Genomic DNA, 20,995 nt, shown 5'->3' with positions numbered 1-20,995 from the left:
TTCACTATTTTTCTTAATATTCAAATCAAATATTTTAAATTTTCACTCCATAATTATTTTAAATTAATTTATACATCACACTCCACAAATACGTATGAAACGTGAAAATCTAATCAAAAGTAGATGTTTCTTTTTATATTAACAAAATCAAGATTAAAATAATATAAAAAATTCTAAAGTTACTTGACTTTTTCAAACATGAAATGCTCGACACATATCTCGAACATAGTTGAGCTTTGAGTTAACTTGAAACTAATCAAAGAAAAAAAAGTTAATCATATACATTAGGGTATCATCGAACCATTGCAGTTGATTTTTTCACCAAATTGTCACTGAACTAACTATAGTCGGTTTAGTAAATACTTAAACCAACTTCAATCGTCGATGAACAAAAACCGATCAATTTAACTCTTTAAAATATTTTTTGAAAATTCTCGATTTGGAACTTTCTCAAATCGACACCGACTTATTCCTTTCGTTCTTCTCCGACCAACAGACTTCAGATTCATCGGTCGCTTGATCTTTTTATGTATCATACTTATCTCTAGTATGTGTTAGGAGTGAGGGGCAGAGCATTTGATTGTTTCAAGGTGTATATTCCACCAAGTTGTACACATGATCATAAGTTAATAATATTTATAGAGAATTGAAAGGATAGAAAAGGGTGAATGTCAGGGTATAGATAATATTAAGAAATGGAATAATATAATTTTGATGAAGAAGGTGTGGAGCACATGCGAAAGAGTGGGGTAGTGACCAGTGGGTGGTGGGGGGGAATGGGGATCCTTCTACTTTACGTAATATCATTGTGAAAAAAGACGATGCATTCTGACTTTATCTACTTAGCTTATGCATCCTATCAAACTATGTGAATAGTAAAAAAAAAAGAATGTAATTTGCTCAAGATATATTATCCATACTAAGCTATCGTATTCTTCATTGCTTCTAGTTTGAGTTCAGTGGGTAATGATTGTTTGCCTTAAGTTGTTCAAATTCTTTTCTCTTATTCTTCTTCCAAATTCCTCTGCTACGTGTGTATTATTAATTTGCATACCAAAGTACTGGCGGAAGGTGCATGTCTGTCTTATTTTATTTATAAGCATTGATTTGATTTGTTCTTTTCTAGCTTTAAACATTATCAACTTAATACATTTTAAAGTTATCTCAAGATCGAGATTGTTAAAAATTAGATGAGTATTAGAATACATGAAAACTAAAGATAGAATGAAATTAGGATTATCAAGTGCATGAATATGATAGAAAAAAAAGTTGGATTGAAAATTGTGGGTAACGAAATGAATTTAAACATACATTTTGAATTACATTACATCCTATTTTTACTCTGCCATTATAGTTAATAAACGTGTATTTAATTAAAAAACATGTTTAGTTAGTTTAAGGAATGTTAAAACGATAATTTAGTCTTTAAATTTTGTTGTTTTGATAAGAATTTAGTTTATATACTTTCAAATGTTGAAACAATTTAGGCTTTGACTTCATGGATATATGGATTAAATCGGTACTAACTAAAGTTAAAAAACTAATTAAACTGATTACTTGATAAGTGATTAAAAGTAATTTTTAACCTACAATAATTTTAATTTTAGAATAAATTTATTATCAAATTTGTAAAATATAAAATACACGAAAGAAGTTTGATAGTAAAATTTAAAACAGATATATTTGTTTTATATATTAGTACATTTTATGCTATACTCATTTAATTGTGTTGTCACATGTCGAACTTTTTAGGAAAATTATCAAAAATTCAACCAGATATAATAAATTTTGTTTTAGAGTGGTTTTGTCCCATAGAGTTTAAATAATTTATCAATTTTTTCTATTTTTGAAAAAACTCCTACTTTTTATTCTTATTATCTTTATAAAAAAATTCTATCTTCTTCTAGCGTGCGTGATTATAGTGTGATGAAAAAAAAAAGCATTTTAACTTACATCCATTCACTACAAGGATTTGAGGAACTCCTGACACCATAAAACGTCGGTCTTTGTATCCAAAGGTATCAAGACAACCTCTTTCAACGTCAGACGCGTTGTTGGAAAGAACGATAGGATGTATTATGTCGAAAGAGGAATTTTCAACCCTCAAACCGGACAACATCGAAAATGCTTTATTTCCAATGTTGTCAATACCAACGGGTGGTTTACGTCGGCAGTGGTGTGCATTTTTTTTATTAATCTCTCATCTCTTCTTTTAATTTTTTTGTTGATTTTTTTCTTATATGTTTTGGTAATAGTATAATGCAAACTGAAAACAAAATAAAATGCACACAATTACATGTAATTCATTTTTTTTTCAATAAAACAAAATGCCAAAAAAAGAATAAAAAGAAGTAAATCTTTTTTGGCCTTTTGACTATTCAAGGTTTAGGATTAGTGTGATTTTCAAAGGGTGAATTGACACATATTATTATTTGTTAGGTTCTTCAATACCACCCTTTTAGTTTTAACCATTAGTCTAAAAGCAGTGTGAGAATGCATTATGAAACTCATGTTTAAAATATAAAACAAAAAACATATATTAAAATGATTTTTAACAGTCCTAACTTTGTTCTTCTACATTAATTAAGTTTAACCACACACTTCCACTCCAATATAATAATTTCCTTTGATGTGTGTAATTATTTTTCAATAAATATTTGTCTCTTCAGCATCTCTATACCCTACGTGTTTAATTTTATTTAAGTATATATTGCTAGTTTTGGTTTCTTTAAAGCAGCCACTTTATTCTAATTTTAATACTTCAAAATTGTTCCTAAATAATAATCATTCCAACCAACATATTTTAGCATTTCATTTTTAGATTGACTTTTTTAATTAAGTGTTTATAAGTGTAAAATATTTATTTATAAATATTTAGAAAATCAATTCAAATACATACTAAATTTCTAATAATCTTTAAGAACATTTGTAAGAAACGAAAGAAAGAAAGAAAATACATATATAGAATATAATTATTTTCAAATTTTCAAATGGTAGAGACGGAACGTGTGAGTTGGAGATGACAAACAACTTCACCACCCACACACACATATATATAATCTATATGTTACAAATATGCTTTTATTAATTTGTGGAATGTAAATACAATACGTCGTAGAAAATTTCATTGATCATAGATACTAATTCATTACATAGCAGCCATAATTACCATTATATATATATATATATATATATATATATATATATATATATATATATATTTAATTATAATCAACTTGTTAATTGAAAAGATAATAACATCTCATTTTCCATGCCCCCCACCATAACCTGATCCATATCCTCCACCATAACCCGACCCTCCACCTTCACCTCCACGACCACTCGATCCAGAACCCGCTCGAGACCCTGCATATGAACCTGCTTCAGATCCAGAATTAGAACCTGATCCAGAAGAAGAAGAGCTAGAACTAGAACTGGAACTCGAACTCGATCCAGAGCCAGAGCCAGAGCCCGATCCGGACCCTGAACCACTCCCACCAAGTCCAATGCCAATTCCAGTTCCAACCCCAATACCCACCCCACCAAGGTCAAGGCCCAAATCTTTCCTAGCCACTCGGCTTTGGGACACAACAAAGAAGGAGGAAACAAGAAGAGCAGCAAGAACCAAGGATTTCAAACTACCCATTGTTATTAATCAAAGAGGTTTAACTAAGAGAATGAGGAAATCAAAAGAGTATATATTATTGTGTTAAGTGAAGTTAAAGTGAGAAGAAGTATTGGGTATTTATAGGGTTATATGAAGGAAGAAGCAAGGTTGAATATGCGCCATGTGGCATGCGCACATAGATTGCGGCATGGACTAGTGGAGTAGCATGCGCAAGCCGATCTCTCGAGTGTTTTTCTTTCTTCTTTTTTGGCCACTATCTTTTGCTGTTGGTTTGGATTATTTTTAGAGATATATATTTAGGTTCTAATTTGACATTGTGTGGTGGGTAGGACTAGGAGGGCTACATATATCTTACCATAAAGTTGGATGGAAATTTCGAGAAGGTGGTGACTGAGATTTGCATTAAGAAAAAGCAGTGCTAATAATACACATAGAGATATTATGCCTATATATCATAGTCTGCTTAGGTTTGGTCGGTCTGCCCACTATTTATTGGTTTTTTTTGTTCTAACACGATGCAAATGGGTAGAAGTGATTAGTAATTATTGGTAAATTATTGGGCTGTAAATTTGCAATAAGTTTTTTAAGGTATTGAAAAATATAAGGAAAAAAGATAAAATTTTATGAGGAATAAATCTATTCTCTTTTTATGACACAAGGGAAAGAATACTATTCCCTCCAATACAACTATTTTGTTTTAATATAATTTAGATTGAATTACAAACTACAAAAAAATTATTTTCTTTCCCTTGTGATCACAAGTTCTTTATTCAAAAAAAGAATTACAAACTACAAAAATTATCTCTTTTATATAAAATTTGAGAGATGTTTTTAAAAATAGAAATTAAATAATTCCAACGTATTGCATTGTTAGGAAAATGTATTATTTGTTTTTCATTTTGTATGAAATTTATTTCAAGTTATATATAACTTAATTTTGGTCTAAAATACATTATCTCAAAATAGTGAATATGAAAATTAAATACACATATCATAGGTAGGAATTCATGCCTCTAACGATTATAAATTCATATATATATATATATATATATATATATATATATATATATATATATATATATATATATATATATATATATATATATATACTTGCATAGATACATGTGTAGCTTGATTAATTTCTAATAGGCTTGTGATTCAAAGTTCAACCCTATATGTTGTAATAAGAAAGCTTTTATAATATGAATTTAAAAACATTACTCATCGTTTTTTTTTTTTAAAAAAAAGCATTAGTTAATCACCATATTTATATAATATATTAAACCAACAATGCTGTAAAAATATCTATGGTTGACATCTCTCTTTACAAGAGAAGGAACCATTGAAATGTGAAAAGAAAGAGATAAAAGATGTTTTTCAAATGATGGTCATTCATCCAAAATTGTGGTGAAAAATGGTTTTAAATCTATCCACACAACATAAAGCCAAAGTGTTAAAAGATTACCCACAATACTTTTACTGAAAATTTAAAACTAATTAATAAAGATTATTAATTCTTTTGGTTGGCAGTAAAAAGTCTTCTTTTATATATTGTTTCAAACTTTCCTTATTGCTTTGGTCATATTGTTGTGTGTAGTCTATATGGCCGATTGATGGTTTTCCTTATTTGTATGGTCCTTTTTTTTTTTAATCATGTGTGTTTTGTATTTTATAACAAAGAAAAAGAAAAATTTCTAGCAAGTGTGTGTTGTGACTGCATGTTCTTTAGGTTTGTGAAAAAAACTTCTGAATTGCAAAGAAAGAATCACGACTGTTAGTTACTGACATGTAATACAACATTGATTGAAAAGTTGGAATATAATGCTTATGGAGAGTCTAACCACACTATATTGCTGGAGTTAATCAATTCAGGGGAGTCTGTCTTTACAAGGACAGTCAAATCAAGCATCAACTACTAAGGAGCCTAAGTGAGATCTTTTAGTAGAATCCTTGTATCTCAAGATAATCTTTCAAAAGAAAGTTATATACTTGTAATCTATTTATACTCTGGTGAATATATCTTCTCAATTGGGTGTAGTCCCTAGACGTAGGTGTATTGCATTGAATTGGATTACTAAAAGTCTTGTGTTATTACTTTTTTTTTTTACTTTGTTAAATTATCTTGTTATAACATTAGATCCAACGTTATTCCCTTAATCAATATTTATTGTTTTCGAGAGATCTAAATAACAAATAGAAAAGAGCATAATGTTATGACTCATAAAATTTACTGCCAATCTATTATCAGAGTACAAGAAACATGATACATCTAAAATTCAAGTCAATGAAACGACAAGATGCGAATTTGCAATAAAAATGTTCCTATTAATTTCTCAAGATTGATCGAGTTTTTTGTTTTCCATAAAATATGAAGTATTTATTATGCAATCATACACTCAAATATATCCTTGGCCAACTTTAACCCTATATTGTTTTTCCAGATTCATACTTGATATCTAATTTCATGGAAAATTATATTAATATTAATAAAAAAAATCAGTCCCTTTACATTTTCAAGGAATAAAAGAAAGACTATTTACCAATATATGATTGGATACAAATTTGAGTAGACAAAAATTAGACGAAGAAGGATATATATATCTTTGTTACTATAATATGTACCTATATTTTATCCAAGCATAGTTACAGTCTTTTTCTAATTCAACAATATATAAATGTTGGAGAATTTGAACTCCAAACTTTTTTAACTAAAGTTAGATCGGATGATGTCACTCTAGGACAATTTCATTACTTAACAATTTTAGTCCAAACACTTAGAAAATTAAAGTTGTAGACAAGTCGAAGCAAAATATTAACAAAAGTAGTCATCCTTAAAACTTAAAGTGAACAAAATCATAAATTTATCGATACCATGATACAAAGTACTATGCCAACTGTAATTAAAAAATACTTATATGAATTTAAAACATCATTTATCTTTATTCATCCTACCAAATTATCTAATTGACAATGATAATCTTTTATTTTAGCGAAGGAATTATAAAGAGAGGTGATACTGAAAATGCATACAAGTATTACTTGATACCACCGGCTGTGGTTTTTATTCAATATCCTAATTTTCATCCTTTCCACCCTCTTTGCTTTCTTTCAGTTGTTACCGCCTTCACCATAACCATGTCCCTCGCCGTAGCCATGAGCCTCTCCCCCGCTGGCGCCGTTTCTTCTGTCAGAACCTGACCCAGCACGTGACCCTGCGTAAGACCCTGCATATGAACCAGCCTCAGAGCCTGCACCGGACCCTCCATAGCTAGAGCTTGATGAATGTGAGGACGAAGACGAATAGGACCCAGACCCAGAACCGGATCCGGATCCAGACCCGGCTCCAGCACCCGACCCACTTCCACCGCCTACGCCCAAGCCCAAGCCAAGGCCAAGCCCAACTCCCAAGCCACCAAGATCAAGGCCCAGGTTCTTCCTGGCCACACGCCCTGCTTCTGATTCAATCACTGACATACAAAGTACTAAACAGAGAACACCAATAGCTTTGATAGAGGCCATTTTAATTTCGAAAATCTAATAATATTGGAACTTTGAAATTTAGGAAATGGGTTTGTGAATTTGGTAATGTGTTTTAGCAAAATTGGTGGAGGTATTTATAACTTTGAAAGCGTTTTTTTTTTTTTTTTAATTCGTAAACTGTTTGGGGAATTAAATAATTTATAATGGAGAGGTGAGTGTAAATCCTTGTTGTACCAATTTTTGTGGGTGAATGTGGTCGAGGTTTCTTTTAAATTTTAAAAAGATTTCGGCTAGAGCTTGCAACTCCACTAATTGATATGGTGGGTTAGTGTGTTAAAACTAGTTTTGTTATTATGTGTTCTCATTTATTTCATCTCATAAACGACCCAAAAGTTTTGAAGTTGTGTTATTTTTCTTCTGTGTTCTATCTCAATAGATTGCCGCTTTTCATCATACAAATTTGGACAAAGTTGTGTTTGGACAAAATAGTGGGAAGTTAACTTTTGTTTAATTTGATGAACTGGTAGAAGTGGGGTGTTCTATCTCAAGGAGAGAAGGTTATACACTAATAGTAAAAAAGGGTTAAGTTATTGCTTATCTTTACTTAATTAATGCGTTGGGATATTTGTTTTGTTTATAATTAATTAGAATCGTGTTTAATTTGGTTCAATGACATCGTAGATATATATATATATATATACACACACACATATGCGGTTGATGTAATAGAGAGAGAGAATAATTTAGATTAATTGTGGAATAGATGGTGGGAAGCACCAGAATTGTGGTTATGAATTCACAATGTGTTGATAATGGTTATTGATTGCTAATTAATAATTAATTACGGGAGGATAGGCCTTCCTGCATTGACTTAGACTTAGTGGACGACTCACGTTGTATGGATTGATGTTAAAATTATATATTCGATCAACAAAAACCTAATTAAGGCCAACCTTCACGTGGCCATCTTGCTTGATAATTTTGCACACATTGGACTACTGATTGGGTTATTCTTGACTTGGCTGCTATTTCTTCCCTGGCAATAAGGGCATATAGGCAAACAAACCCGGTTCGAGTTTGACTTAATATCCATACAATTATTAGTCAAATTAGTTCAGTATATAACTTAATTGACATGCAAATGTGTTAATGATCAAGAGATTTTTAGTTTTTTATTGTACTAAAAAAAGTCTAAATACCGATTGATATATATATATATATATATTGGAAAGTATAATCCAGCTTCCCACACGTTTTCAAAGATGTCTATACGTGTACCATATAAAACTAATAAAGGGGATTAATTTCATCTTGTATACATAAACATATTTTCACTTTTTAATCCAATAATCATTGCATAATGAAAAGTCTAACCATATACATTCATACATTTGTAATCGCAGTTGTTCTCCACGTCCACTCGATTATATATAGTACTCCTATTGGTGCTTAAATATTTCATTAATTAACAAAACAAAACCTTTCTCATTTCGTTTAAGAACGTGATCAGTAATATATCTATAGTATAAATATATCATGCACACTCGTATAGAATATAATACACAATTTTCTTGTGCATGTAACAACTTCAACTTGAATAATTGTAATAAGGCAAAGTCTTGATTGTCTATTAAAACATATAATCTTATCTACTGATAGATCACAATTTCTCATACATCACATCTATACACGATAAGATTTACCATTTCGATTGCCTCAAATATCTATATTAGAGCAAATGATGTAGATCACATCCATGTACAAAATAATACACCACTCCACGTTATTAACCACTTTAATAAGAACAATTGCAACAAAGGACAAAAGATAAATTGAAGATAAATTACAATGACAAAATAAAAAAACAGCGATTCTTGGTCATAGCTCATTTAGAAAAGAAAAAAGAATATATACATGCGTGTGTTCTCTAGAAACATATAAAAAAATAATGACAAACAGGTGTTCAAATCCAGAATTTAGTTTTTCAAAAACAGTATAATTGATAGCAGTTCTTAAAGAAAAAAGAAAATTAAGGTAACATAAAGAGAAAATGAAATGGAAAATGTTGATGCTATATTCTGAGATAAATACTAACTCAGTCCTCTTGTGTGCAACACCTATAGTTCGAGGTGAAAAGGCTATATACATCAGTATAGTTTGGTACGCCACACAAGCACCGAAGTTAGCAAGAAAATTAAACTGCTTAGGTATAAAAATTTAGTGGGTGAACTTACTACCTCCAAAGTTTACTCTTTAATATTTATAGTGCCGGTCAACTTAGGTCTTTCCTCTTTCCTTTTTTCTTTTTAGGTTTTTATTATACTGGTTTTTGTAACCTAATCTCTAGTTGAGTCTTTTTCGAGATCGGATTTCCATTAGGTTTCTTATGGTCGACCCCAACTTGAGTCCCAGATCCATGTTCACCTTTTTTGGACCCTAATCAGTTTTAAACTTCGTAACTTTAGTTCAAACAATCATGCTTAACTTGGTGAAGCCAATAATATTTAATTAGCAATACATATATACTATTAATTATTACTTAAAAATTCTATGTCAAAAATAAAAAACCAAAAAGTTGAGTGGTACGTGCACCTAGTCTCTACTTTGAATATTCGTCACTGGTTATATAGAACACATCACAATCAAATGATGGAATATGTTTGAATGGAAAATCATATTTTTTACTTTTTTAGATTTTAAAAATTTATACTTGGTTCTCTTTCAACAGTTATATGGGTGCATTTGGGTTAAACAAGTAAACATTTTTTATGTATTAAAATAAAACTATAAATTTCATCTGATCACATGTACATGTGTTACAAGCTTAGTATAAAAAATTTAATTTTTTATAGTGTGAAAACAATTTAGGGGAGTTTTAAAAAAGAAAACTATATTTAGAATATAAGTTCTACTAACTCTGCATTCATATATAGTAAACAGTAACATACGCAGGAAATTGCCTAAAAGCAGAAATACCATGAAAATTCATCACACACACATGATTTACAGCAATATTTTCACGACTGCTAAAACACACAGACACTACGAAACAAAGCTTCCATCTTCTCTTATCTTTTATTTAAATTTAAATACATAAAGTTAGGATCATGACCTAAATCAACTATGCGTAACCCTAATACTTTTGTTATACTTCCTCTTATGATTTTCTTTTTTCTCTTCAGTTTCCTCCCCCATATCCATGACCTTCACCGTAGCCATGACCTTCACCATATCCTTCACCATTACCATTGCTGCCTCCTCTGCCCGAACCTCCACCATATCCCGAACCATACCCCGACCCTCCATTCCTATTTCCACCTGAACCTGAGCCGGCTCGAGACCCTGCGTATGAGCCAGCATAAGAACCAGCTTCAGACCCAGCTCCAGACCCCGAGCTTGAGCTCGAAGAGTATGATGATGAAGATGAACTCGACCCAGATCCTGATCCTGAGCCAGAGCCAGAGCCAGAGCCACTTCCACTTCCACCAATGCCTAAGCCAATTCCAGCTCCGAGTCCAACTCCGAGTCCTCCAAGGTCAATACCGAGATCCTTTCTTGCCACTCGACCTTCAGAAAGAAAGACAGAAAAAGAGAGTAGAAGGCAAACAACAAGAGCAAGGGACTTGATTGAAGCCATTATTGTTTTAAACAAAATCAAACAATTGTGGGACTGTGTTAAAGCTTCTATAGGTTTTAGGGTTTAAAAGGTTTGTGATGTGGGAATTATCGGAGAGACTTGAGGGAGGTATTTATAGCAAAATTTGTTGAAGGTGATAGGACCATTGGTGAAATGGTACGATGAAGTGGCCACTACAAAAGAAAAGAAAAAGATTGCGGAGGGCAAATTATGTGGCTAAGAATTTGCCCAAAATTGTTTGAAGATTATGGCGTTTGGACAAATGTTTTAATATTATCTTGAAGTGGAGGCCGGTTGGTGCCAAAATTTTTAATGTTAAATGATTGAAGTTCATCATTTATAAAAACTAAATGTACAAAATGAAGTGGTGAATTATTGAAGAAGTTGGTGTGTTGAGAGAGTTTGACAATGGAAAGTGGATTCCATAATTGACTTTTTGTTGCCGACTACTGATCCCTAGTCGGTTTCTCCACTAATTTTAGTGCTCTCCAATTCTACGTCTAATATATTTAGATATGCATGAATGAACTGCATTCATTTTTTAATGTCTCAAATTATAAGAAATAAAAAGTATATATAATATTTAGAAACTAAAACCTTGAATATATCTCCAACTACATTCATCTTCTTACCTCCAATTACACATCCAAAAGTTACCTTTTTTTCTAATTTTTTAAAACTGTGGTTTGATTTATCAGTTATGGTTTAATTTAAATTTATAGCTAAACATTGAAATTCTTAGTCGTATATCAACATAGAAAAACAGTTCTCAAGCAAACATTTACGAAATCTTGAAAACAAAAGGAAAATTTGGGGTACACTGAGTTGATTGTAATGGTTAATAATAAATATTGTACAAAAAATGATTTTTAGAAATAATATTTCACTGTACTAATTGCATATTTTAAATAGTTTATTCATGGTTATTATGTTGTAGGTGTTCCAAACATGAAATGAGTTGTAATAATCCACTCTCATCGACTGTTAAATTGGTCTCTTAATCACCCAATACCGGCCGTATTAGGATTGTATATAATTAAATTTTAGTATATAGTAGTCAAGTTTCATTTTGTTCAACGTATGTGTGTATTTTGATGTTTTTCCTTTACGTTTTTTTTAAAAAAAAGCTAGATAAAATGGTTCATAAATGAAAAGGGTATACTTTTTCTTGTTTTTTTGTTTGTAATTTGTATAATATATCCACTGATTTGATCATTATAGACATTTTAAATAATCGACTTTTTTTTTTCTTTTTTTTAGTAATTATACGGTGTAAGTGAGGTAAGTATAATAGACAAAAAATCAAGTCGGCTAATAAACCGAAATCGATCGGTCGGAAAATCGGTTTTGTAAAGTTTTAAATCGAGAATTTTCAAATATTATTTTAGGTGTTAAACCGACCCGATCGACTCTTTAAGTGTCGATGTCGAGGTCGATTTGACACTTTACTAAATTGACTATGGTTGGTTTGAAGTCGAGTTTGTAAATAAAAATTGACTCCAACCGATCGATGTGTGAATATCTATGTTTAAATTTTAGATTAAAACCAATAAAGTAACAATGATTTTTTTTTTTCCTGCATCAAATAAATCTACTGTTTCAGGATATAGGAAGTAAATGAAAAAGGTCTACTGAGAATGTATTAAGTCTAAAAGAGGTTGAGAGATAGTTTCATTATTGGACTAACTTTTCATATTGAATTTGCCAATGAATGACCACATATAACTTTTGATATGGCAAATATGTTAGATTCACTATCTAAAACTGTTAAAAGGAGAATTAGAAGATATATTTGTTCTAAATTAAATGGACAGCCTATCTTTCACGTGTGTTAAGTAAAGTTTCGAGATATAAATTAGCTGGAACAATTCATATATTTGTCCATCCCATAACATATATCTCTAAATTTAAAAGGTTCAATCTCGTTATTAAAGACAAACCAATATTTTTTTTGTATTTTTATAAGACAAAGAGATTATCTAGTAATTTCAATATGAATATATGGATACTAATAGAAAGAATATATATCATGGAGAAAAAAACATTAATCATTCATTTAAATAATTTTTATTTTATTTATCAACGTTTCAATTCTCGATATATTCTTTTTTGAAAAGAAATTTCACAAAGAAAAGTTAACCAAGAACACTAGTCTTACCAGAGAAAATCAAGTCTAGAATAATACAAAAGCCCCATCCACCTCTTTGGACTGAGAAGAAGAGGAGGGAACAAAACAACCACATCCACCATTCACCATATGGCCACCCAAGCCAAATGATGAGCAAGTCCATTGCTTCGAGTGCAGGCACTACCCAAAAGGAACAGTGTACATGTGAAGACAGAGTTAGGACTCAATATCTTCAACAAACCCAGAAGCTTAGACATATCTAAACTCTTATGAGATAAAGCATTTATAATTTCAATATAATCAGATTCAACCAAAATAGGGTATGAGAGGCAAAGGTAAAACAATTAGGTTTCTACAACCGTCATAATCTCAAGGAGCTTAATGGACCATCGGAACTGCATATCATCGCAACCAACATATGAACCAACTTCGGATTCACTGGCTTTATGGTGTGTGACCGAGAGGAGGCTAACAAGATTAGTTAGGTAGTATGTTTTATCGACATATCTTTTCATACATCCTTAATATTGAAATTTCATATGATATTAATATTAATATTTAATTAATAACCATTTGTCGATCAAGAACCCACTTAATTGAATAACCAAATTAGGATAATGGTTCGTCACAACACAATAATCTCTTTTTATTATCTTTGTAACAACAACTATAACTGTAATCTTTTAAAAATGTTACTCTACATTTGATTATTATTACTAAAATTACTATCTATTATAATTATTCATAATTTAATTAACACTCAATACGAAGAACATTTTTATTCGAACTTCATATCTGTGTGTATATATATATATAAACTAGACTAAAAGAACAAAACAGGAGTACAATTAAGGATTCATCATCTATAGCTTATTCATCTATTTGCAAAAGGAAAAGATGACGATAATCCTTAATTAATTTCATATACAAGTTCGATCTCAGTTTTCGCCACCGTTGCCATAACCATGCCCCTCGCCGTATCCATGCCCCTCTCCGTATCCTTCTCCACCGTTTCCCGTCCCTGAACCGGAACCGGATCCCCCGTTTCTGTTTCTGCCCGAACCAGATCCGGCCCGAGACCCGGCATAAGAGCCAGCGTATGAGCCGGCTTCAGACCCAGCGTCGGAGCCAGAGCTGGAGCTTGAGGAGTGTGATGAGGAAGCAGAACTGGACCCAGGCCCAGACCCAAAGCCCGACCCACTTCCATCTAAGCCCAAGCCCACTCCTGTTCCAACACCAAGGCCCATTCCGCCAAGGTCGAGGCCCAAGTCTTTTCTAGCCACACGGCTTTCTGATACAATAACGGACACGCCAAGTAGGAAAGTGACAACGGCAACACCCCTAATGGAAGCCATTATTTGTGTGATTGGTAATTGAACCAAAATTGAAGAAGGTTTTAACGGGAACTAGAATTTGAGAGTAATGAAATGCTTTGTTTTTTGTTTTGTGTAATTTTTGGAGCAGAGGAAGAAGGGGAGATTGGGGTATTTATATAGATCAAGTTGAAGGATAGATTAGATTGAATCAAAATCATGAAATATGGCACTAGTTTTTCGCGTTCTCTGGAAGATGGAGAGGATTTGGACAAGTGTTCATGCACTCCACTTTAGAGTTTAGTGGAGTTCCAGTGATGTTTGCTTTTCCAATCTTTTTAACATATCCACTCAACTTCATGGTCTATAGAGTTATCTATCATATATATATATATATATATATATATATATATATATATATATATATATATTCATATGTTTATATATACACACACCATATGTGTTGCATTTCTAATTCTAATCCTTTTTTTTTTAGTGCAGGGTTGCTCTGACCTTCGTGGAATCAGATTAAAATCATATCAGCATTTATAAGAATGGTCTGAAAAATTGAACTAGATGTATTCAGTTATAATTGTATATTAGAGTAAGTATACGTTAGTAGTTTTTCATATAACGAAATATTATTGTTTATATGTGATATATTAATAAACAATGATATTTTTTTATATTTAAAAATATTTTCTAACGATTTTACCAACTAAAATAATTATTGTCGAGATATTTAATTAGAGTGAGTATTAATAGAAAAACGAATATCAAGCGATTAATTTCTTTTGACTTTTGCATGTCGTCTAAGAGACAAAGAAAAGTTAGAAAAATATGTAACCAAAATCAAACAAAAAGTAAAGAAAAAAATTAAATTAAGATGAAGGAGGCTGAAAAGGTAATATATGTACAGTGGAGAAAGAGAAAAAAGATATATGCAAAATCTTTAGAAGAAGAGATGGAAGAAAAAGAACTAATAAAAGAAAGGGGAAGACTTAAAGTCGTGGCCAAGAAATGGTTGTTGTTGTTGTTGTTGTTGAATTGAAGTGGCCGTGTAGTGATATTTGCGAGTTTTCGGGTCATCTTGCACGTATACTTCCGCTAATGATCTCAAGGATGATGGAGTGGTAAATTAAACTCGAAACTGTTTGAAGACGGAGGAGAGGAACAAAATGAGATGAGAGATGAAGAGTAAAAGAGAGGCAACGATGAGAAAAACGCCGAGCTTCTTCCATTTAGCCTGAAGAGTTTTGAGAAACCCCGTTTTGCAAGAAATGCAATTATAGCACAAATTTCCTCTGTCGTTGTCCCATAAATTACAATCACTGTCGTATGGATTTGATGGATCAGTTGGTCCTCCATTTTTCCTCCAAAATGTTGCGTTTACGTATTCCATTTCGCAAATCGTTGCTGGCATGCAACATCCAGACTAACACACCAATAATATATATATCTCTTCAATTCAATTACAAACTTATAATTATAATTCATGCACAAAAAAGCTTACAATCAATATATATATATATATAAGATGTTAAGAGATTAGTTACTAATAGTAGTTTATAGGGAGGGGAGAATTTACCTCGATGAAGGAGAGTTTCTTGAGGCTAAAATCATAAGATTTAAGCATGAGAGTTCTTGAGACCAAATCATCACAAGCCCCTGAATCATAAATACAAGTCTTAATATCTTGGGAATGCGCTTCATCAAACACTTTCAATCTCAACCATTTGGGTGATGCAGCCACGGATCGGCTTTCCATTTTATACGCCCCAACAAGCGCAAGCCCAACTATGAACATAAGCAACAACGGCACCATCACAACTAGAAGCCCCAAAACGGGGTATCTAGACCTTAGAAAAACCACTGCATTGCTTATGAGAAACAAGAAAATTAAACCAACCCCAATCCCTATTTGGAAACTCGGCAGCTTCAAAATGCTCTCGCACTCCGAATCTCTAACGTAAAATATCCACACAATAAAACCCAATACTGGGATTGACAGTATCAGTGTCATTGTAGCTAATGCCTTCTCCAAGTTGTTGATTTCCAGAAATGGGTTCTTATTTTTACTTGCTTTCGGAATATCATCTCCTCCGCCTCCACCACCGCAGTCGCCTAATTCTTTGTCTTTGCAAGGAGGTTTCTCTTCTACTACTGCCACTACTGCGCGGGCTTCCTCAGCAACTGCGTTGCCATTGTTGTCGTTCTCTGCCATACTACTGAATTAGTGAATGTATTGAATAATCCACAATTGGAATGTGATTAATTATATATGTATATATAAGTTACAAACTGATGTGTTTAATATATAATTATCACGTGTCTTTGTTATAACAAGTCAAAGTGATGGAGGACAAGACACATATTATTGGGGATCGATTAAGTTGATTAATGGAAAGTGTCATGGTTTTGAAAGGAGAAAATTGAGGGTGAGTTTGTTGTAGATGCATGATGAGAAATAGTAGGAGTAAACTAGTTTGAAGAGGACTCCTAATAAAAATAATTTTGAAGATTTTTTTTCTTTTCTTTTTGCTCTTTCATTGACATAGTCCACTATCTTAACTAAATCTACTTTACTGTCCATAAATTTGGGATCTGCCAAAGGATTTAATTCTTTTTTTTTTCTTTTTAATTATTATATATATACAACCATGCGATATTAACTAAGAAGTTTGACTATTTTGAGATGCAATTAAGGTAAAATTTATGAGGAATAATCATTTTCTTAGATTGTATTTTATCGAATAATGTAAGGTTAAGAAAATGCTGTTACTTAAGTTATGCTTTAATTTAAATATATAAAGTTGTTACAATGCTATTTTTATAATTTATGACTATCTTTGACTTTTTGGTTTGGGTCGCCCTAATCCGACTCAATAACAAAGCTAATAATTATGCATATGTATACATCATGATACTTGTCTTTTGAAATAAGTTTTAAGAGATGTGTAGATATATTTTAGCAATTGAAGTTAGGTTAAAAGAAATAGCAATTGTCATGTTTTTACTTACTTTTGGCCAATACTTTTCTATTTATATTTGTTTACATCTTGTTAATAGGAGTTTATTCATCATGGTAAAACTATAAAATCAAAATATACATCTAGTCATTTTTGTAAAAATAGTGTTAAAACATTAAAAAAAAAAAAAATCATATGGAATATGGAAATATCAGAAAATGTTATGAATGAAGAGTAGATAAATAGTTTTCTTTAGTTTATTCTAATGATTCAAAAATCACAACTATATAAATAAATAAATATAATAGGAACATTCTAAAATGGTTTACACTAAAATTGAAAAATAGGCCGTGGAAACACAAAAACTAAAAGTAATGGAGTAGTTCAATTTTTAAGCTAAGAGGGGTTTGAAATTTTCTTATGCAATAAACATGTGAACGATTTTATAGTTTAAAAATGTGCAGCCAAATTCAACAAATTATTTTTCAATCATGATGATATCCATAAAATTTGAGCAATATGTTTTACGACATGTTTTGTATTATATCAACAACATATATATTTTTTCTTATTTTGTAGATTCTGTCCAGAGATTTATTTTCCTTACATTTTAATATGTTTTATTGTAGTGTAGATTTGTTGGTTTGGTTTCAGTGTGGCTTACCTTCCTTTTTCTTGCGTATATTATTTCTTCCTTCATTAATGATATTCTCAAGGTTGGGCTATATAATGTAATCTTGTTTAATTTTAGGATAAGCACTTTTATTAGAAAATCATCATTAACAGTTTTGAACTTAGGAATGATCTAAGCTTCATAACCTTCCATTTATTCTAACTAAAAAGAATTGTTTTTTCCTATTGAATGTTCATCCTAGAGGTTAGTTATTAGGCTTGTTTGGATTGGCGTGAGTACAGCGAGTCACTTAAGAGTGATTATATATAATTTGAGATGATTTTTTTTTTATTATTATTATTAAGGGAAGCTTATTCACATACTTCTTAAGAAAAATTTAGTTTATGAAAGTGTGAAGATTTGACACGTTTAGAGGAAGCTTAAGTACATCGCACTTAAGAAATTTCATATAAAGATTCGAAGAGTTTTATTACGAAAATGAGGGTCGCTCAAATTCAAAAAGAGTCTATGTCGAAACTAAAAAATAAGATGGACGCGAGACACTTAAAAACAACTAATAATGCATGTAGTTGATATTACAATATTGAACTGGATTATCGATCAATCTCCATGTCTTTCTATCTTATCAACGATTATGATATATTTTTTTTAATTCTTGTTGTGAGGATATATACAAGGAAAAGAATTGAATATATATATATAATCATTGAGATTAGAAGGTTTATATTATATACTCAATTTGGGATTTCATATACAATTAAAGTCAAAGAAAAATTCTAAAATATTTAATCAAACATTAATTGAGTGAAAGATAGAGGTTTGTATATAAAAAGTCACTTTCCAACTATAAATGACATAAAAGAAACAGTTTCAAAATTAGCAATAACATCAAATTCTATTTCAAAAGCATAACAAAATATCTATATATATATAAAAATCCCAAGCTTTTAATCAAATTCATTAATTAATATGGAAAGACTTATTTGAAAGACTTTCTCCATCATCTTTTCAAAGACTTAGAAGACCGTAACTCCTTCTCATTCACAAAAACAAACCAAGTCAAATAAAATATAAATATAAATATAGTTTGATTTACAATTGATCAGTCCAACATTAAGAAAACCCAACCGACAAATAGCTACTATCTAATTCTAATCTAATCTATCCAACCGCGTTCAACCCTGATAAAGTCGATCCTGGTTCTCTCAATTCATATACCCATTCCCTTTTTTTTCCATTGTGTTTGTTTGCATAAAGTTCTCCTCCTTTCTTTCTTCTCTTTTTCTTTTTTCGTTTTTGAAAAAATATGACTTTTCTTTTTGTATATCTTTGATTTTTCACCCACACAATTTCAAGTTCCATCGTCACACATTCCTCATCCCCTTCTATTTCAACATTATTCCATTGTTCCATTTCCCACTCTCTCTTTACTTTTACAAAAAATATCTGTTCTCAATCATTTCTCCTAAGTACTTTCTTTACTATCTTTTAAGGCCTTGTGTATCCTCTTTTAAGTACAATACCGAACTTTTTTATGTCCATACTTATTTGCTTACCCCATATTCAGACAAAATAAACCCAATACGTTTCAAAAGTAAACTTTCATATTTGAAAGAGTTCTACCCTTTGTTTCCATTATAAAGATTAGTCGTACTATGTAACTTTTTGGGTTTAGGGGAGGAACGTGAATGGATCGAGATTACATCTGAATAAGAGGGATCCTAAGAACATGAAGTATGATTAAGAGATGCTTAAAAGAATTGAAACTCATTACCTATACCAACAAGGTACATTTCTTTCTAGTGACTCGGTCATAGGAACTCCAAAATTAAGCTTCCTTATCTTAGATCAATTCTATATTGGGTGATCTATTAAGAGTTTTTCAAAGATTTATGTGAGTGAGAACAAAATATGCTAAAAGAACTCTATAAACATTTAAGAAAAGCAAGGACAATGTTGTTAGGACACTAAAGAATGTTAATTAGGGTCGTTAGTTGCCAAATCTAGATTTTGAGCCCTAATCTAAATCTATATGATACCGTTGTAATATTTTGTAGTTTCATCACATAGACGTAAGGTATAATGTGTCGGTCTAAATTTTTCGTTAGGTTACCCTCTCTTATTTCACACTAAGTTATATAACTTGTAGTAGTGTGGTGTTGAGTTAAGTACACTCTAAGTGTCTAATGCATAAGTTAGTATAACCACGTTAGATCATGTGATGTTTCATATTCATGGTTTAGATCATGCTCCTACTGAAAATGAAAATGATATATACAATTTTATTGTATAACCACTTCCAACTTGGAATGATTATAGCAAGGAAAATTATATGATTATTTGTTCAAGCATATCTCCAATGTTATTATATATCATGATTACACTTATACATGAAAAAAATTATATGTAATCGTGTAACCACATAATTTTTAACCTAAAAAATCCTAAGAGCAAAATGAAAATGTAATTAATATTATCTATATCCATGATTGTTATAGATTTAATTGATTCTAAGTAAGAAAACACTTTTTGCTAAAGAGTTTAATCTCCAAATTTTGATATGTAACAAATTAGTTAGTGTGCTTTCAATTTTGTAGCAATTTAATCCCTAATGTAAAAGAACATCAAATTAATTAAATGTCAATTTTTGTTATTTAATGATTTTAACTTTGTATTTTGTAAAAATAATATAATGTTATATTGAATTTCTAATTAGTATATTGATTCATTGATGCTACAAATCACATTAAATTTTAACCCCAATTTCTATGATAAACACTAAATCACTACAAATTTTAAAATAAAAAACCATAACGGGTTACCTAGTAAAGTTGAAAGACTAAATTATTACAAAATGAAAAGTAACTAAAAATATAAGGGATAAAGAGAAGAAATCCTTTTTCTTCCTTAACTAATCGTTGCCCTTTTCATTTTTTCCTTCCTTTTCTTCTAATCTATATTTGTATGGCTTTTACTTTCTTCGGGTAGGATACACGACGACATCTCACAATCCGTTTGGGGAGATAGAATTAAATTGATAACAATTAGAAGTTTAGAAACTAAATTATTATTTTATGAAAATTTAGGAATCAAATAACATGTTTTTTTAAACCTAATTAAATGTGCATGCGTGATTAAACAACCCCTATTTTCCATGACAAGTTTGTACTAACCTAAAAACCACTTCCCCAAATAGAAAACAAAAG

The 20,995-nt window shown here is 30.9% G+C and overlaps 5 protein-coding genes across 5 annotated transcripts; all 5 read right to left on the bottom strand.

The window, feature by feature from the left end:
- Positions 1–3,065: 3,065 nt before the first annotated feature.
- LOC107990650 (glycine-rich cell wall structural protein 2-like) lies at positions 3,066–3,867 on the bottom strand. The gene has a single exon (XM_017044295.2). It carries the CDS (start codon positions 3,644–3,646, stop codon positions 3,263–3,265), a length of 384 nt encoding a protein of 127 aa, XP_016899784.1. The 5' UTR covers positions 3,647–3,867; the 3' UTR covers positions 3,066–3,262.
- A 2,573-nt stretch (positions 3,868–6,440) lies between these two features.
- LOC103487317 (glycine-rich protein DOT1-like) lies at positions 6,441–7,222 on the bottom strand. Its single transcript, XM_008445592.3, has one exon. The coding sequence runs from the start codon at positions 7,145–7,147 to the stop codon at positions 6,737–6,739; it is 411 nt and encodes a 136-aa protein (XP_008443814.1). The 5' UTR covers positions 7,148–7,222; the 3' UTR covers positions 6,441–6,736.
- Positions 7,223–10,001: 2,779 nt separating this feature from the next.
- Positions 10,002–10,966, bottom strand: LOC103487316 (glycine-rich cell wall structural protein 2-like). Its single transcript, XM_008445591.3, has one exon. The coding sequence runs from the start codon at positions 10,743–10,745 to the stop codon at positions 10,287–10,289; it is 459 nt and encodes a 152-aa protein (XP_008443813.1). The 5' UTR covers positions 10,746–10,966; the 3' UTR covers positions 10,002–10,286.
- Positions 10,967–13,626: 2,660 nt separating this feature from the next.
- On the bottom strand, positions 13,627–14,347 carry LOC103487315 (putative glycine-rich cell wall structural protein 1). Its single transcript, XM_008445590.3, has one exon. The coding sequence runs from the start codon at positions 14,226–14,228 to the stop codon at positions 13,812–13,814; it is 417 nt and encodes a 138-aa protein (XP_008443812.1). The 5' UTR covers positions 14,229–14,347; the 3' UTR covers positions 13,627–13,811.
- A 703-nt stretch (positions 14,348–15,050) lies between these two features.
- On the bottom strand, positions 15,051–16,410 carry LOC103487487 (tetraspanin-15). The gene is made up of 3 exons (XM_051081757.1): positions 15,743–16,410; positions 15,688–15,694; positions 15,051–15,621 (listed from the first exon to the last, which is right to left on the bottom strand). Exons 1-3 carry the CDS (start codon positions 16,408–16,410, stop codon positions 15,325–15,327), a joined length of 972 nt encoding a protein of 323 aa, XP_050937714.1. The 3' UTR covers positions 15,051–15,324.
- Positions 16,411–20,995: the final 4,585 nt, after the last annotated feature.

This window comes from Cucumis melo, chromosome 2 (assembly GCF_025177605.1).
Source record: "Cucumis melo cultivar AY chromosome 2, USDA_Cmelo_AY_1.0, whole genome shotgun sequence".
Lineage (NCBI taxonomy): Eukaryota > Viridiplantae > Streptophyta > Magnoliopsida > Cucurbitales > Cucurbitaceae > Cucumis > Cucumis melo.
This window is presented reverse-complemented; position numbering and strand designations above follow the sequence as displayed.

Bases quoted from the DNA above. Each gene is read 5' to 3' on its own strand.
- LOC107990650 (XM_017044295.2), bottom strand. From the start codon at position 3,646: ATGGGTAGTTTGAAATCCTTGGTTCTTGCTGCTCTTCTTGTTTCCTCC.
- LOC103487317 (XM_008445592.3), bottom strand. From the start codon at position 7,147: ATGGCCTCTATCAAAGCTATTGGTGTTCTCTGTTTAGTACTTTGTATG.
- LOC103487316 (XM_008445591.3), bottom strand. From the start codon at position 10,745: ATGGCTTCAATCAAGTCCCTTGCTCTTGTTGTTTGCCTTCTACTCTCT.
- LOC103487315 (XM_008445590.3), bottom strand. From the start codon at position 14,228: ATGGCTTCCATTAGGGGTGTTGCCGTTGTCACTTTCCTACTTGGCGTG.
- LOC103487487 (XM_051081757.1), bottom strand. From the start codon at position 16,410: ATGGCAGAGAACGACAACAATGGCAACGCAGTTGCTGAGGAAGCCCGC.